Below are 18,198 nucleotides of genomic sequence, written 5' to 3' on the forward strand. Positions count from 1 at the left end.
GGACGTTATTATATTACTGTACTGTGCAGTATGTGTTCACAGTATTGGGTTTACTGTGAGGACTGTACAGTGTGTCAAGACTGTTTTCTGTACTATATGTACTGTATGTGTATGACTATGAAAAAGTAGTACAATTTCAGTACAGAAAAGTACATTGTACCAAAATGCTGTAATTGAGATATTGTTATGTTGTAAAGAAATACTGTGTATAATTATAGGCAAAAGTATATGTATTAAATAAGGTGTCTTTGGATAGAAACACACATAAAACAAGGTTACATGCTGGTCATTTGACAAAGGTGTTGTGACCACCAGCTTATAGCACTCTAAAACCCTGGAGGAGAGGTTATTGGAGACAACAGTATAAATGTAACTACTGTCAATAACTAGAATCCGCTATATTCTACGATGCAGACATCCACATGGATCTTTCTTTCAAGTTGACCCATATTATAATACAAACATATAATCTTTATTTTTTTCAGATGAAACATTTTAATTATACTCCAATTTTGGGATACAGTAATCAGAAGCAAATGCAGGTGAGACATTGATGACTGCCATGCTATTTGTTCCATACTTTTTAAAAATTGAGAGGTTTTTCTCAACTGAAAGTTGCTTCTCACTGATACTCTGGACTGGACTGGATCTATGTCATCCAGTTCTTGAGTTACCTAAATCAGGGAATAGATTAGACATGTGAGTAGAGACATTACAGAAGGCTCTATACTAGCAAACCTTAAAAAAAAAAAAAAAAAAAAAAAAAAAAAAAGCCCAATCCATGTATCAAAAAAACTATCTCCTTTAAGTGTACAACTATTTTCATATATATTTAAACACGTGAGCAATCACCATCAAATCAATTTTAGAATATTTTTATCACCCCAAAAAGAAACCCTGTACTCATTGAGCATTCCTGTTTTACATTTACCTGATCACCACATCTGAACATTCCATGTAAACGGACTCATATAATGTGTGACTGGCTTCTTTCATTTTGAGCCACATCCCTAGCCCTTTTTTATTTTTAAATTTTTTTAAAATTTTGAGATAGGGTGTCTCACCAGGTTGCTTACAGCCTCGCTAAATTGCTGAGGCTGGCATTGAACCTGCAATCCTCCTGCCTCAGCCTCCCAAGCTACTGGGATTATAGGCAGGCGCCACTACACCTGGCTCTTAGAACCTGACATTTTCAAAGCTCACCTAGAAGTGTTCAGTCATGAAGCTTTACCTTTTGAGGAATTGCCAAATTGTTTTTCAAAACGGTTGCACCACTTGATATTCATGAGATCCCAGTTTCCCCACACCCTTGCCAACACCTTGTGTTTTTGACTGCAGGGTATGCAATGGCAACTGAGTTTTGTTTTTGGCTTGGATCTCACTAAACTGTAACTCAAAACCCTTTTTCCAGTTGCCCGGATCACTGGGATTACAGGCACCTACCAATGCCCTGGTTTCTCATTGTAGTTCTTTTTGGAATCTGAAAATTTCTCCCCTGCTGTGTCCTGAATACCCATAATCTCAGGGGCTTCTGGTGGAACTATGTGCATATCCTTTGCTCTGCACTCTAGCTGGCTACTAGAATCATCCTGTTTCTTGAACTGAGTGGCAGTCACGTAAGTATATATATATGTAAAAAGTTATCAGGTTACACATTTAAGGTTTTTGTACTCTATTGCCTGTTAAACCTCAATTTAAAAAAAATTAGAATGAATAGGCAGTCCCCTGCCAGCCAGACAATGTACACCTACAATGTCAGCAACTGTAGCAGTCATTTTATGACCATGAGGTAAACTACCCAAATTGGAATAATCCAACTTGCTGAAAATGGCAGAACAGAAATCTGATTTATTATGTCATCAAGGTCATTAAATTAGCCTAATTTGGAGTTTTTCTTCAGGTAGATTTAGTGTTGAAATTATTAGCTTTTCACACATTACATCAATATTCATCCATCTCAGCACAGAATCACACAAATATTGGTGGTGACACATGGCTCACAATATGGAATTAATGTATCAAAGGCATGTGTAAATACAATGTAATCACATCTTTGAACAAGAATTTTCCTATAAATTAGTAAAAAGTTGAACATAAAATAAAGTTCAACATACATGTTAAATATAGTTACTAAAAATACCAAAAACTAAAGTCACAATTTTATTACAAAAGATTAAACTCATTAGCCACTAAAAAAGAAATGCAGTTCCAACTCACAGGATTTAAAGTAATTCTTTATTGATAAACGTTTACACTTGAATTAGAAATGTCAGTAGAAAAATAAAATTTAAATAATTTTCTATTGTACAAAGATTTGATCCTTTTGACTGTCGCAGTTAGTGAAATAACCTAATACAAAATGTTACGCTGATTTGGTCACAACCAGCCTTATAGAATGCACAAAAAGAAATGCAAGTTCACAAAAAACTTTCTGCATGTTGATCACTGATGGCACCAGGGCTTCACATTCCAGGAAATGGTTCCTCAGGGACAGGAGGCGTGTGCTGCAGTGTAGTAAGAACTTTATACAAACCAGAGCAGTCAGAAAGGACATTGGAATCAAAAGTCAACATACCATGTAAAAACTTAAAAAGACATAAGGAAGGATTTAAAGTTCATTATTTGCATGAACTGTTTCTCACTAGTTTAAACGTTTCATGAAAATTAGTATCCTGCTGCAAAAAAAAAAAAAAAAGCTAATAGCACAGAGAAAAATCTTTCTCATAATATTCATTATGCTTTTGTTTATGAACTTAAGTTCACAAAATGCCTTTACCCCAAAATCCTATTAAAGAATCACGAAATCAGCTTTAATGGCTGGGGGCTGCCTCCCCACATTAAAAAACCATCGGTGGGGGACAGTGGAAGCACAGCTAGGGGAATGGTGGTTACATCTATTTCTAAGAAAGTCAGTTGTTGGCAAAAGTTCTCAAAAAACTATATAAGGTAAAATGTTCAACATAAATGCCAATATTCTTCCATCTGAGCAACCACCTGCAAATAAATCTGTATTTGAGACAAGGAAAAGAGAAAACCAAAGTGGAATACATTCTTTGTTTAGCATTCAAATAGTTTTTCCCTGAAAACATTTCAAGCTACACAGCGCGATCTATACATTTATTCACAGGAAAATGCTTCACATACTGGGATGGAGGAAACATTTAGCAATTTAAAGATACAATTTATATTTGAAGTTTTTAAAGAGTAGATAATCAAATAAGAAACAGACACCTAAATTTCAAAATGTCTAAATTTTTGTCTTGGCTCTAAAAAAGGAAAAAAAAAAAGAAAATAACATTTTAATCATGGATCAATACGTTGAAAAATTAAATTTCAGGGGGAAGGATCCAACTACTGGCCCACATGTTTTGGTATCATATCCAAAAGAATGTTTTTAGGCAAGAAAAAAGCATTTTTTTCAATAGAGATGTTCTAAAACCATTTCCCAAAAGAAGGGATATAATATCCATATTTTTTAAACTGAAGGGATATTTTCTAAAATCACAGCTTTTTCAGCTGAAAACTGTAATCTTTAAATATTTGTTGGAAGAAAGATTTGAGCTTATTTTTTTAGTACTGAGGACTGAACCCAAGAGTGCTCTACCACTGAGCTACCACCCCAGCCTTTTCACTTATTTGAGACGGGGTCTCACTAAGTTCTCTGGACAGGACCCAGACTTGTGATCCTCTTGCCTTAGCCTCCTGAGTCACTGGGATTACAGGAGTACACCACGATGCCCAGCTTAGATTTGAATTTCTTGTTGGGGATTTTGAAAGGAAATTTAGCTGCACTCAATTAGTTTTAACAAGCAGTCTAATTTGTTAAAAGAAAATGTCCAATGAATTTTGTAATTCCTTTATAATTTTTCTCTATGAATTCCACTGGCAAATGTCCTCCTAGCTTCTTCTAATCAGAAGCCAGAGTGCATTTTGTTTTAAATGGAATAGATTCATGTGCATATGACCTCGTGGGTTGTCAGCCTTAATCTCATAATGAAAGTTCTCCTTTAAAAATGTCAGAATTAAGGAGAGGTAGAGGGGGCAGTGATACTGGCCAAATTATATTGTTATATTGTGTGCACACGTAGGAATATGTAACAACAAATCCCAATATTATATACAACTATAATGCACCAAGAAAAATGTGGAAATAAAGAAAGTCAGGGTTAACTATCAGAAGTTATTTTGAAAACAGGTAACAACATTGATTGTATTCTACACAAACAGTTTAGGTGGTAAGGATCAAATTACTTAATTTTTGCAATGTTTTTCCTTTTGAAGGTCAAAGTTTTCAGGCCTTTTAATAAAAAAGAAAAGCAGTAGGATAAAAATTAAAATAGCTAAAATTGAGTTTAAAAAACTTGATATTTAATTCTCTTTAGGGGTATCAATTTTCTTGAAAAGAAGTGTAAAGGGCAGAATGGGGACAGATCTGAAAATAAAACTTCAGGCATTTAATGGGAGTAGACACTCAAAAATACTGCACAAGTGGCTAAAGAGCCACCACCAGGTAAACACATCAAGACTAAGGAACTAATAACCACCAATGCTATTTTCAGCTGTACTTCTAAAATTGTCTCAAGTCATTAATCCACCCCAGTCACTAAGAAAATCTATAGCAGAATGTTTTAAGTATCTTATTTGTGCCTCAGTGTCCAAAGAATATTCTAAACAATCTTGCTTAAAATTTTCAACTTAGCTGCTTCAGAGGGTATGTAGATTTCTAATTAAACTAAATAAAATAAGCCAAATTAAAAGCAATAAGAGGGCTGGGGTTGTAGCTCAGTGGTAGAGCACTTGCCTAGCATGCGTGAGGCACTGTGTTCCATCCTCAGCACCGCATAAAAAGTATTATGCCCACCCACAATTTAAAACAAAAAGCAATAGGAAAAAGTATAGAAATCCTTCCTTTCTTTCTTTCTTTCTTTTTTTTTTTAAAGTGCCAGCCAGGTGTAATGGTGCATTACTGTAGTCCCAGTTTCTCAGGAGGCCCAGGAAGGAGGATTGCTTGAGCACAGGAGTTTGGGGCCAGAACATAACAAAACCCTCTTTAAAAAAAAAGAAAAAGAAAAAGTCAATTAGCTAGCTTCTTTTAATCAATTGTAAAAAAAACAAACTCATATCTCTTAAAATATTAAAAAATCAGAGGTCAAGATAGTTACACATAAAACATCACATTCTCATCAGTTATCTACTTTTAACAGTGGAACCAAAGTCACTACTTGAGTTATACTTCAACTTATTTCCTGTTACATTTCACCAAATTTGCTCTCAAAGCTATACTCAACCAAAACCTAGTTGGCTTTACTGTCATGAAGATACAGTGAAAGAAGAGTTTCCCAAATATTAATCAAGATTAGATCAACTAAGATTTTAATGCAGCTTATTCTGCTCATGTTAAATACACCAATATTGCCCAGTTTCTCTGAAATATGCAACATTCATGAAATATGGATTTTCTCACCAAATATAGTAAGGGATATTCCAGTGTAAGGGAGGCCAACCCAAAGGCACAGTTGGCCTGGTTTAGGTAAAGGTATGTGTGTAAAACTTAATCTACAAAAAAGAGGCCAAGAAACTGGTTTTGTCTTGGTTGAGAATGATAGGAATCCAAAAAGATCTTCAATGGCTACAGCTTCAAACTGAAGAAATATCTGATATGTTCTTCACATTCCTGTTGAACCAAGTTGCTTCCACTTGAAGAAATAAAACACACTACACTCCATCATGTATTCTCTGAGGATTCTAGAAAACTTAGGTTGGACACCACAGCATAAGGGTGTATGCTATAGAGTAGCTAAAATCCGTAAAAAGGAGACCACCACCACACAGAATGTCTGTCCAGTGCCCAAGGTCAAGGCTTCAAACGGTATCATCTCCTTCCCTGCTGCTCGGTAAACTCCAGCAATTGCTGCACCTGGTTCAAAAATTCAAGTACATTGAAGAAAAAAAATGAGGTCAACAAAATCATGAAACTTAGCACTTAAAATTCTACTCTAAGTAGAATGTTCCAGATTTTTTTACTTTAAAATTTAAATACTATAGAAATGTCTTATTTCCCCTATTCTTTCTGCTGATCACCTGAGGTTTTGTTGTGGTTTGTTTATTTCAAGGTAAGGTCTCATTATGTTGCCTAGGCTGGCCTCAAACTTGCAATTCTTCTGCCTCAGTCCCCCAAGATTATTCTAGTTAAGTATTCTTTATATGGTTTGCAAATCACTGACCTGTGATTTTAGATGTAGACTCCATAAAACTCAAAGTCTCCTAGATTTACTGAGTAGAATAATCTGGAAGTAATAAGATCACAAAGAGCAATTCCTTCATGACCTTGACTGTGAACTCAAAAAAAACATCTCTTTATTCCTGTGCCAATTAGCCCCATGCCCAGCATTGAAGAGGTACGAAATAAATGACAATCTTCTAAGTGAGACTAAGTAAGAAATGTTCAGGCCACAGTACATCTCTGCTCTACCTTGTTATATTCAGGGTTCCCTTCAAGAAGGGGAAGAGGAGAGAGTAATGGGATGGTAAAGGAAGAAAGGAGGACTTAGTCTAAGCCACAAGTTCTTAATTCAAAGGGTACATAAAAATAGAGATACTTAAGGGTTCTGTTTTAGCCTCATGCTATTAACTTTCTTATGCTAGTAACTGTAACTGCCTAGAAATTGAGAACACAAAACAAAAAACACCTGTATCTACCCAGATACACACACACACACATATATATATGAACAAGAAGAAAGAAGAGTAATTAGCCAAAGTTGGTTTTCTTGAACATTCGACACTCTAAAATGCCTACCTACACTGGCATTGTCTGAAAGCACATCTCACTGGGACTCTTTGTGACGTAAGCTTAAACTACTTGAAATGGGTCCTAAAGTGGTATGTATTTATTTTTATTTTTTTAAACCAGGGATTGAACCAAGAGATGCTTAACCACTGAACCACATCCCCACTCTTTTTTATTTTTTATTTAGAGATAGGGTCTTGCTAAATTCTGAGGCTGGCTTTGAACCCGTGATTCCCCTACCTCAGCCTCCTGAGTTGCTGGGATTACAGGCATGCACCACCATGCCCAGCCCTAAAGTGGGATTTACATGATGGAGGGCAGAAAGGAAAAAGCCCACCAGAGAAAACAGCAAATGGGAAGGGAATAAACTCCACCCTAATGCCTAAAGATAGAAATAAACACAGCATTTATACATAATCACTGAAGAGTAGGCATCAGTTTAGGTGCTTCATTGTGTGCACTATCTCGTTCAGTCATCACCCAGGCTGTAAAACGGATATATATATATATATTTGGTACCAGGGAATAAACCCAGAGGTGCTTAACAATTAAGCCACATCCCAGCCATTTTTATTATTGTTTTTGGTACCATGCCAGGGTCTCGCTAAGTTGCTAAGGCTGGCTTTGAACATGTGATCCTCCTGCCTTAGCCTCACCAGTTGCTGGGATTATAGGTGTGCACCACCATGCCTGGCAGTATTATCCCTATTTTACTGATGAGAAAACTGAAGCTGGTGCCTGGGGCCAGTAATCAGGTGTAGAAACTGGAGCAGAGGTCTCTGCAACTGCAGGAGGTGATGCCATCAACAGAAATTGGGTCACACTGTCTCAAAACAAAAAACAAAACAAAAACCCTTAAGTCAAAGAGACCAAGGAAATTTCTGCTTAAAGCTCAAGGTTTAAATTCACAGTGAAAAAACTAAAGTGACAAATTTGTGGGACTATTAAGTGTCTGTGTTCTATGAATGTATTTACGTTTATATGTATACCTAAAAAAAATGCAAACTGTGGTGGTTATTATTAATATATATCATAATTTTTTATTTTGCTTCCTTTTAGTTTGCAATTTATATAAAACATGTTTATATGCTATTGTGAGCTTAAAAATAATTTAAACTTATTATTCTAACCATTGTAATTGTGTCCTATGACATGAGCCAAAAGCCAAAGAGCAAAACAAAAACAAAAAGCAGGTTTAAAAATGCAATTATTTTAAAAATAATATCCATGTTTCTCCAGTTATTTTTGAGAAAGTTCTAAGGGGCAGGGGGAAAGGAAATAAACAGAACACAAATCAGGTACTTCTCAGGAAGTCAAAGATTAGCCAAACAAAGGGGGTTTGGGAGTAAGAAAACAGAATACATTAAGGAATAGGACCTAAGATTAAAAAACACATTTTATTATTTATCCTACTCAGATGTTTCTAAAACAAGTCCTGAAATTAACTGACTTATCACATTAAACGTTTTTGACTGGTATTTTAATGTCTAACATACTTGTCAAGATTCCAGCAGTAATTGGTCCCACGATGCCCATCAACAGGATGCTTACAGACATGAACCTACCATATTTGTGATGTCTGAGGGTGAAGAGGGCCAGTAATCCAGCAGGGACATGAAAGAAGAGGGAGGACACCAGTGCCCACAGGAACACACCATACCACATCTCTGCAAGAAAAGAGAAAGGCAAGCTGCAAATCACTCACCTTCCCAGTTAACTTCATTTTCAAAATCATTTAGCTGCACTATAGGTTGGTTCATCAGTCCTATGTCCAAATACTGATGGTTTCAGCAGGTTCAGCAAATGACCACTCCCAGGCCACCACCTGTTTTTTGTACTTAAGGACTTATGTGAATCCACTAGAAGATTATAAACATAAAAACTTCTTTAAACCTACGTCTGGGGCTGAGGTAGTGGCTCAGTGGCAAAGCACTCGCCTAGCATGTTCGAGGCCCTGGGTTTGATCCTCAGCACCACATAAAAATAAATAAATAAAATAAAGATATTTTTAAAAAATCTAAAAAAAAATAAACCTACGTCTGTTCACTTAAGTATTGTCTATGACAGTTTCCAGCTTCAAGGGCAAAGCTGATGTTATGGTTTGGATATGAGATTCCCAGCAAAAGCTCCAGTGTTAATGTTAACATAGGAATGTTTAGAGGTGGACTGATAAGATTGTGAGGACTGTACCTGAATCAGTCCATTCTAGTTTGAATGGTCTGTCTGGGTGTTAACCATAGCCAGGTGGGGTGTGGCTGGAGGAGGTGGGTTACTGGGGGAGCACCTGGAAGGGTCTATCTTCCTTGCAGTGACGGCACTCCCTTCCTGACCTGCCCTGAGCTGAGCAGTGTTTCTCTGACAGGCCCTTCAGCCATGATGTACTTCTGCCTCACCTTGGTCCCAGAGCAAAGGACTCAGCCAACCACAAACTAAACCTCTAGAACCCCTTAGCCAAAATAAACTTTTCCTCCTCTTAAGTTGTAAGATATTTTGGTCACAGTGACAAAAAAACTGACTAACATATCTGACACAGGAACAGAGATCACATGGCCTACAAAGCCTAAAGTATTTACTTTCTAGCTCTTTACAGAAAATATTGACCAACCCCCATAAATTACCTACAGCCTCAAACTGAAACAACAAGTATCTAGATCTGTAAAAAAATCCAGATAATTTTCCAACTATGTGAAGCACAAGACTGAGTACCAAACTGAACAGGCTAACATGCAGCAGATGCCTGTTGCCCTTTCCTGTCTTTGATTATCTAGTCTTCTAAAATGGAAAAGCTATTCCAGTATATTCATGCAACAGTCTCTTAAAGACAATGCAGTAAATATCAAGCCATCACCTGCTATTAGGATATCAAAGCTCTTTCTTTCTTTCTTTGTACCAGGGATTGAACCCAGGAGTGCTTAATCACTGAGCCATATCCCCAGCCCTTATTATTATTATTATTATTATTTTGGTACTGTGACAGGTCTCACTAAGTTGCTGAGGCTGGCTTTAAACTTGCAATCATCCTGCCTCAGCCTCCCAAGCCACTGGGATTATAGGCATGCACCACTGCACCCTGCAGGATATCAAAGCTTTTTAAGCTGTAAAATAAACACCAGAAAATGTTTGTCTTGAAGAAAATGGCAGATAAGAGATAAGGCAGGTTAGAAGAGCTAGTTCCTAAGGAGAGACTCTACCCACTCTTTTTTTTTTTTTTTTTAAGAGAGAGTGAGAGAGAGGAGAGAGAGAGAGAGAGAGAGAGAGAGAGAGAGAGAGAGAGAGAGAATTTTATTTATTTTTTAGTTCTCGGCGGACACAACATCCCTGTTGGTATGTGGTGCTGAGGATCGAACCCGGGTCGCACGCATGCCAGACGAGCGCGCCACCGCTTGAGCCACATCCCCAGCCCTCTACCCACTCTTAAGATGACTGAAAATGAGCACTCTCTCCCACCCCTTTTTGGTGCTGGGGATTGAACCCAGCATGATAAGCACACACTCTACCACTGAGTTATGAGCTACACCCCAAGCCAACGTTAAAATATTTGATCACCGACTATGTTTAAAAAAAAACTGTATCAACTAGTCACGGTGGTACATGCCTGTAATCCCAGTGGCTCAGGAGGCTAAGGCAGGAGAATCATGAGTTCAAAACCAGCTTCAGCAACTTAGTGAGGCCCTAAATAACTAAGCAAGACCCTGTCTCTAAATAAAATATTTAAAAAGGGCTGGGAATGTGGCTCAGTGGTTAAGCACTCCTGGGTTCAAGCCACAGTACCAAAAAAAAAAAAAAAACCCCTACATCAGGTCCCTTAGAAAATAGACTAGCTATCCTCATGAGCTATCCAAAAGAGAGAATGAAGGTAGCACATTAGCTAAAACTCAATATTCACCGTTAGGCTGGGCCAGGGAAGTAGCAGGCAAAGGTAGAGATCAGTGCTCAGCTTAACCCAGCAGGGTTTTTCCACCAGGTACCACTGCCATGTCCACTGGATAACTTTGTTGGGGTGGGAGGTGCTGTGCTGTGCTTTGTAGGAACATGGAACAGCATCTCTGGCCAGAAGCAGCACTCCCCCCACAGAAGTGACACTGAAAATATCTTTAGACATTGACAAATGTCTACAAGGAGGCAAAATTGTCCTGATTAAAAACTAGTAGCTTGCTGGATGGCCCAATGGCACACACCTATAATCCCAGTGACTAGGGAGGCTGAAGCAGGAAGATCCTAAGTTTCAGGTCAGCCTCAACAACTTAGCGTGACCCTCTCAAAATAATTGGCCTTGGGGCTGGGGCTGTAGCTCAGTGGCAGAGGGCTTACCTTGCAAGTGTGAGGCACTGGGTTCAAACCTCAGCACCACATAGAAATAAACAAATAAATAAAGGCATGCTGTCCATCTACAATTACAAAAAAATTTTTTTTAAATAAATAACTGGCCTATTTTAGTTATTTGCAAATTCTATTAAAAACACATTTAAATCATGCATTATGGACTATAAATACTCATACCCCAAGCTTAAAAAATTTAAGTACATATTATATAGAAATAAAAATAGTAGCTGTGTCCCAGAGTTTAATCACCAGTACTAAATAAATACATATCTGATAGGATTGTGGCCTTATAAGAAGAGATCCCAATCTCCAAGAAGAGAGATGATCCTAGTCTCTCTTTCTCTCCCTCCCTCCCTCTCCCCCATATCTATCTATCTCTCTCTCTCTCTCTCTCTCTCTCTCTCTCTCTCTCTCTCTCTCTCTCTCCTGCCATGTGGAGATACAGCAACAAGACAGCCACCTGCAAGCAGGAAATCAGTCCTCACCAGAACATGACAATGGTGGCATCATGATCTCAGACTTCCAGCCTCCAGAACTAAGAAAATAAATGTCAGGGGCTGGAGATGTGGCTCAAGCGGTAGCGCCCTTGCCTGGCATGCATGCGACCTGGGTTCGATCCTCAGCACCACATACAAATAAAGATGTTGTGTCCACCAAAAACTAAAAAATAAATAATAAAATTCTCTCTCTCTCTTTAAAAAAAAAAAAAAAATGTCTATTGTTTATAAGCAATTTATTGTATTTGTTTTGTTAACACCATCAGGAGCTAAAACACCATTCCCACCTCCCCTGGAGCATGGCACCTGCCAAGCAGACCTACCAGACCCACACCTCAACTCCTCTGAGAGCTTAATAGCCAATTTGTGAACAGTTTATAGCAGGTCAGCGCTTCCCCAAGTTTCAGAAGGGGGAAGCATACTGCACCCCTACAGCCCTAAGCTACATCCACCGGCTACTTCAGCGCCTACATATTTATACAGTACCACTTAAGTCACTTCAACTAGAAAAAAATGTTTTATTAGATGAGTTGTACAGTTTATAAAAGCACTTTTCTGATGGATGGGATTTTTACAGGACTCTTAATAGCAAAAGCAAAGCTGGATCTATAAAATGCTTTTTTTAAAACCTAAGTGATTTCCCTTTAATCTACTGCACCTTAATTTTCCATCTATTTAATAGCTATTTATTGATTGCCATGTAGCACTTTCATCTCCCTGGCTCAATAGACTGTCAAAAATATTTTTCTACATATCTTACAGTATTTCCTTGTTCACTGCTTCAAATCAAACTCATTATCTTCAGTTCTGTTTACCTTGGCAACTATGTTAGTCTATTCTGTGCTGCTCTAACAGAAACGTTTTGGCTCACACTTCTGGAAGCTGAAAAGTTTAAGACTGGGAGGCTACATCTTAAGAGTCAAGCATGGTGGCACACCCCTTTAATTCTAGCAACCTGGGAAGAGCAGGAAGGCAAATTTGAGGCCAGTCTCAGCAACTTAGACCCTGCCTTAAAATTGTAAAAAAGGGCTGGGGCTATAGCTCAGTGGTACAATACCGCTGGGTTCCATCCCTAGTACAAAAAGAGGGGGGGGGCTACACCTGGTGAGGGCATCCATGCATGTAACACTGCAGAAGTGTCAAACTGAGGGGAAAAGACATGGAGAGAGTGCAAGGGAGCCAAACCTGCCAGGTGTGGTGGCACACTGTAATCCCTTCAACACAGAAGGCAGAGACAGGAGAATTCCAAGTTCAAGGCCAGCTTCAGAAACTTAGAGAGGACCTAAACAATTTAGTAAGACCCTGTCGCAAAGAAAAAATAAAAAAGGTCTGGGAATGTGGCTCAATGGTTAAGTGCCCATGGGTTCAATCAATCCCTGTTACCAAAAAAATCAAAAAATAAAATAAAAAGGACTAGGGATAGCTCAGTGGTATAGTGTCCCTGGGTTTAATACCCAGTACCAAATAAAGATTATAGACCTACGGCACCACACCCGGCTTAGTCAGAGTTCTAAGTACACCACAACAGTCCTGGGGATGACAGTCCTATTGGATCCCCCAACTCCTGGAGTCAGATTGCCTTGAGGCTCATCACCCAGCAACCTGCACCTCTCCACTGTCCACTGGGAGACCCTTCTTTCTTTTTTTTAATATAACAGTAGGTTTCTTCCTTTTTCAAAAATATTTTTTAGTTGTAAATGGACACAATACCCTTATTTATTTATTTTTATGTGGTGCTGAGGAGCATACCCAGTACCTCACATGTGCCAGGCAAGTGGTCTACCACTGAGCCACAACCCCAGCCCTGGGAGACCCCTCTTTACAAATCCCACCTACCTACAAGGAGTATGCCTGTTCCATTTCCATTCCCTCCTCTCTAACAACTTGCCTTTGGGACTCTCACTACCAACTGAGGTCTGTCACCTCTCTCCTGACACTGCTGCCAGCCTGCCCACTTACCACTGGCCTTCCTCACTCCAGGGGTCTCTTGACCCTGATCTGGCCTTCCATCTTTTCTCTACACAAAGCCAGTCAGTCATTGTTATTGGAGTCAAGGTTTCTTGTAGGGGTGATGAACATATTTTCAAACTGACTGTGGTGATAGTCATACAATTCTGAAATATACTAAAACCCACTGGATAATACATTAAAAAAAAAAAAAAAAAAAAGCAAGTCAGATCATCCCTCCTTCCTCCTCAAGTCCTGCAAGACTGCCTTCCAGGATCTGATCTCATCTCCTCCTTTCTTCCTTACCCCATATTCCACTCAGGGACCCTGAATGTCTCCTAGTTTACTCAGAAGCCCATGTTAAGAAAAACTGACTGAGTTCACCTACTTGTTTGACCTGAAACATAAGGTCTGAGAAAGGAACACAGGGCCAGCTGAAAGGAGCCTCTAAATCTGGAGCCCTCATGCCTACACTTTCCTGTTTTCCTCAATTCCTTCAGATCTCTGCTCCAATGTCACTAGCAAGGCCATCCTGCTCACCTGATGTAAAATAGCAGTCCATAGCCCCTTACACACACATAAGGGACTAGGGACTGCTATTTTCCATGCACCCATTACACCAAGCATAACAGCTAAGGGTGAGACACAGCCAGGAGGGTATGTACTTACCACCACATTCTGATCACCTAACTTGAAGTCAAAGGGCTACACCTCATACATGTACTCAGCCAAATGTATGAATGACTCCTGGTTATCAATACCTTCAAGTTACATGTCCATGGCAGCAATGGTAAACTCAAGAACATGTTGCAGTTTAATATTTTCAGAACCATTTCTGAGAGCAAAACAATTTTCATTGCTACAGATTCTTTACTATGATGTAACTATCATCTCAGATCCCTTATCTCAATCTTTTCTTAAAGGGAACTAAAAGCCAGACAGACTAGATAGGACATTCCATTCCAAATTATCACCCACATATGACATTTAATTATGAAAGGATTAAGGTATCCTTAGGTGGAGAGATTTGACAAACACCATCTTCACCAAGTGGTCAAAGTTACCATTATCAATAAAGGTACACACTTATATTATCACCTGATACGATACTCTAACAAGTGCAAAATATCACATCTGTTAGAACATTCTGATAAAAAATGTTTAATCAATTCATGAAGAAAAATCAAAGAGCTGGGCGCAGTGGTGCATGCTGTAATCCCAGCAGCTCTGTAAACTAAGGCAGGAGGATCATGAGTTCAAAGCCTAACTCAGCAAAACTGAGGGGCTAAGCAATTCGGTGAGACCCTATCTCTAAAGAAAATACAAAATAGGGCTGAGGATGTGGCTTAGTGGTCGAGTACCCCTGAGTTCAATCCCCAGTACCAAAAAAAAGAAAGAAAGAAAGAAAGAAAAATCAACAAACCTAGAATATTAGACATTCTACACAATTAGCTTAGACTGTTCAACACATAACAACTAAATGCAATGGGTGAACCTTGTTCAGATCCACCCCCAAAAGAAGGGGGGACCATTTGATCAATTGAGGGGAGATTTAAATAAGGCCTATTTGATCACTATTAAATATCTTAGGAGTGATATAAATTTTGTAACTATGAAAGAAAATCCCTTGTGTTAGCAGCTACATGCTAATGTATCAGACATTAAGTGCCATGAATTCTGCAACTTCTTTTGAAAGGGCTCTGGAGGAAGTTAAAACATGAGTATGCATATATATTTATAGAAAAAAAATTTAAAAGTCATGCACCCCCATGTTTTAATTAGTGATGGATCAAATATATGATGGTGGTCTCATAAAATTATAACATAGCCTAAGTATGTAGTAGACTATACCATTTAGAGTTGTGAAGTACACTAATATTCACAAAACAAAAATGCTTAATGAAAAGAGAAAAACTAGGGAATGGACAAATTATATTGTGATATTATGTGCATGTACAAATATGTAACAAATCCCACCATTATGTACAACTATAATGCACCAATAAAAATGTGGAAAAAATTAAATTTTAAAAAAGAACTGCTTGGCTGGGGTTGTGGCTCAGCAGTAGAGCGCTTGCCTAGCACGGGCGAGGACCTGGGTTTGATCCCCAACACCACATAAAAATAAATAAAGATATTGTGGGCTGGGGATGTGGCTCAAGCGGTAGCGCGCTCGCCTGGCATGCGTGCGGCCCGGGTTCCATCCTCAGCACCACATACCAACAAAGATGTTGTGTCCGCCGAGAACTGAAAAATAAATATTAAAAATTCTCTCTCTCTCTCTCTCTCCTCTCTCACTCTCTCTTTAAAAAAAAAAAAAAAAGATATTGTGTCCAACTACAACTAAAAAATAAATATTAAAAAAAAGAACTGCTTAACAAGCCCCAGTTGTTAAATGGTGCATGACTGTATCACTGAATCCTAGCATATGAGTAACTGCTATACTATTCTTTCAATTTTTCAGGAGGTTTGAAATTTCCCAAGTAAAGTTGGGGGAAGGGGGAAGAATAAGGAAAGAAAACCAGACTAACCTAGTCATGGTAGTGTATAAATGTTTCAGGTTTTGGACAGGGTCTCCAGAATGTTGTGTATTTTTGTTTTCGGTGTCAGCTGTGCTCTTAATACTTTTTGAAACCACTTGAGCTGCCAGATTTTGCCAGATTTCGCATTTTAGGCATGATTACAAACCATCTTCATTCACCCCCAACACAGATTACCATCATCTTGTCTGCTACTTCACCAACCTGTGAGAGAACAGCGCTAGACATGTGATACACAGCAAGTCCCAGGTGTCCACTGAATGGTGCCTGCCAGTGGCTGCCCAGTGGATGACAAATCACAGGTGCCCTGTTTAAGACTGCAGTCCATCCGCCTTCCCTTTGCACTGTCTCAGGCCCAGTTCTTTGTTCACTGGGTCAGTCAACCGCTGGAGAACCCCCAACTCCCCCTTCAATCGCCACTCGTCTGTCTTCTGGCCTTTAAAGGTCCAATACAAATAACTATGCCCGCCTCTCGAAGTCTTTATTAATCTTCCTAAAGGAGGTAGTTCCTCATCTCTAAGCACTGACCATTCTAGTTTGTATTACAACTTTGAAAACCCCACCAGGCCGAGCAGAAGGTCAGATGGGGGTAAGAGGAGTTAAAAAGACGCACAAGGCGTGGTGGGAGAACCGGCAACAGGTCTCAGAAAGTGATTCCAGGAAGACCAGCTGGAAAAGGGGTGGGTTTGGACCGGGTGCCAGCGATCAGCAGCCGGGCTCCTGGAGCAGAGGGGCTGAGCTACAGGCTACAGACAAAGGAGGGGTGGGTTCTGACCGCTGCTCGGCCAGGGTCCCCGCGACAGGCGGCCAGGCGCCATTCCGCGCCGCCAACGAGCCGGGCGCGACTCTGAAGCAGGCGCGTTCAAAACTGCAAAACCCAAGACCGGCCCCTCCTGCCTCCGGGTCCACCTGCGGCCGCTCCCTCCAACTTCGGCCTCCGCGCTGCCACCGGGTAGCGGGGCCCGGGGGACCTGCGAGGACGTGGCCCGAGACGTGGATCCGGGAGCCTGAGCCCAGCTCTGGGAGAGCAGCCGCAGCCCACCGGCCGGACGCACAGTGCGCAGGCGCGGGGCGGGGCCGTACCTGGGAAAGAGCAGAGAGAAGTGGAGTTGGGGCACAGGGTCCCGTTGCCCACCCGCGGCACGAGCTTCAGGCTGAGGATCTGCTGCAGGAGTCCGGCCGAGCCCCCACTGCCGCCGCTCCCCTCGCGCTCCATCCCGCCGCCATACACCGCATAAAGATGAGGGGAGAGCGCCCGAAGTGCTGCACAGCCTAACTCCCCGCACCTCAGCCGACTCAGCGTCACCTTCGGTCGAGGCCCTCTTCCCCCCCCACCCCTTAACGGCGTGGCCAAGAGATAGTTCTTCCTTCCAATCACAGGGCGCCGCCAGATGGAAGGGGCGGGGTGAAAATTCTCTCCGCCTTCGACGTTGCGTACGGCTCGCCAAGAACTAGTCCCCCGCGGGTTACGCCCCCTACTGGAGAATCTCCTGCTCCTTCGGAGCAGGCTGGCCTCTGCTCTTCTCTACAGCGCCACCTATAAAAAAATAGGCCAATTGCATACGTCCTATAAGACAAAAGATGGAAATTTAAAAGGGGTCTGACAGTAATCATAACAAATTTGTTGATCTTAGCAACTGTTGTTCTAGCTAGTACTGGATCCAAATATCTATGAGGTTCTTTCTTTTTTTTTTGCAGTAATGAGGACTGAACCCAGAGAGTGGTGTCCTACCACTGAGCCATATCCCTATCTATTTTTATTTATTTTTTATTTTATATTTTATTTATTTTTATGTGGTGCTGAGGATCGAACCCAGTGCCCCATACTTGCTAGGCGAGCACTCTACCACTGAGCCACAACCCCAGCCTTATTTTTTATTTTGACTCAGGGTCTCTCTAAGTTGCAGAGGGTGGCCTGGAACTTGCCATCCTCCTGCCTCAGCCTTCCCTTATGAAGCTTTTTTGAAAAGAACATGAAAGTTCTGTAAAGCTAACTACGGGAGAAAGATTCCATTCAAAGACCTGTGTGGGAATGGGAAGGGAGACTGTGGATATATGTGGTAAAGTTTTTAAGTGAAGTGAAAATTTAAGAGAGATTCCA

General features: G+C 40.2%; 1 protein-coding gene across 2 annotated transcripts; it reads right to left on the reverse strand.

Annotated features, from left to right (window-relative positions):
* Positions 1 to 1,920: 1,920 nt before the first annotated feature.
* On the reverse strand, positions 1,921 to 17,375 carry Tmem170a (transmembrane protein 170A). 2 transcript variants are annotated; one of them, XM_077793104.1, is made up of 3 exons: positions 17,181 to 17,375; positions 8,356 to 8,457; positions 1,921 to 5,917 (listed from the first exon to the last, which is right to left on the reverse strand). In XM_077793104.1, exons 1-3 carry the CDS (start codon positions 17,311 to 17,313, stop codon positions 5,787 to 5,789), a joined length of 366 nt encoding a protein of 121 aa, XP_077649230.1. In that variant the 5' UTR covers positions 17,314 to 17,375; the 3' UTR covers positions 1,921 to 5,786. The 2 variants fall into 2 exon arrangements, with proteins under 2 accessions (XP_077649230.1, XP_077649229.1); XM_077793103.1 differs by having other exon boundaries at positions 8,287 to 8,457.
* Positions 17,376 to 18,198: the final 823 nt, after the last annotated feature.

This window comes from Urocitellus parryii, chromosome 15, assembly GCF_045843805.1.
Source record: "Urocitellus parryii isolate mUroPar1 chromosome 15, mUroPar1.hap1, whole genome shotgun sequence".
Taxonomy (NCBI): domain Eukaryota; kingdom Metazoa; phylum Chordata; class Mammalia; order Rodentia; family Sciuridae; genus Urocitellus; species Urocitellus parryii.

What these genes read in the sequence shown, in the direction of transcription:
- Tmem170a (XM_077793103.1), bottom strand. Translation starts at nt 17,313, where the DNA reads ATGGAGCGCGAGGGGAGCGGCGGCAGTGGGGGCTCGGCCGGACTCCTG. An exon ending in TTCTCTCTGCTCTTTCCCAG is followed by an intron (nt 8,458 to 17,180) that starts GTACGGCCCCGC and finishes CTTTTCTTGCAG; the next exon opens with AGATGTGGTATGGTGTGTTC. An exon ending in TACTGCTGGAATCTTGACAA is followed by an intron (nt 5,918 to 8,286) that starts GTATGTTAGACA and finishes TTTTTGAACCAG; the next exon opens with GTGCAGCAATTGCTGGAGTT.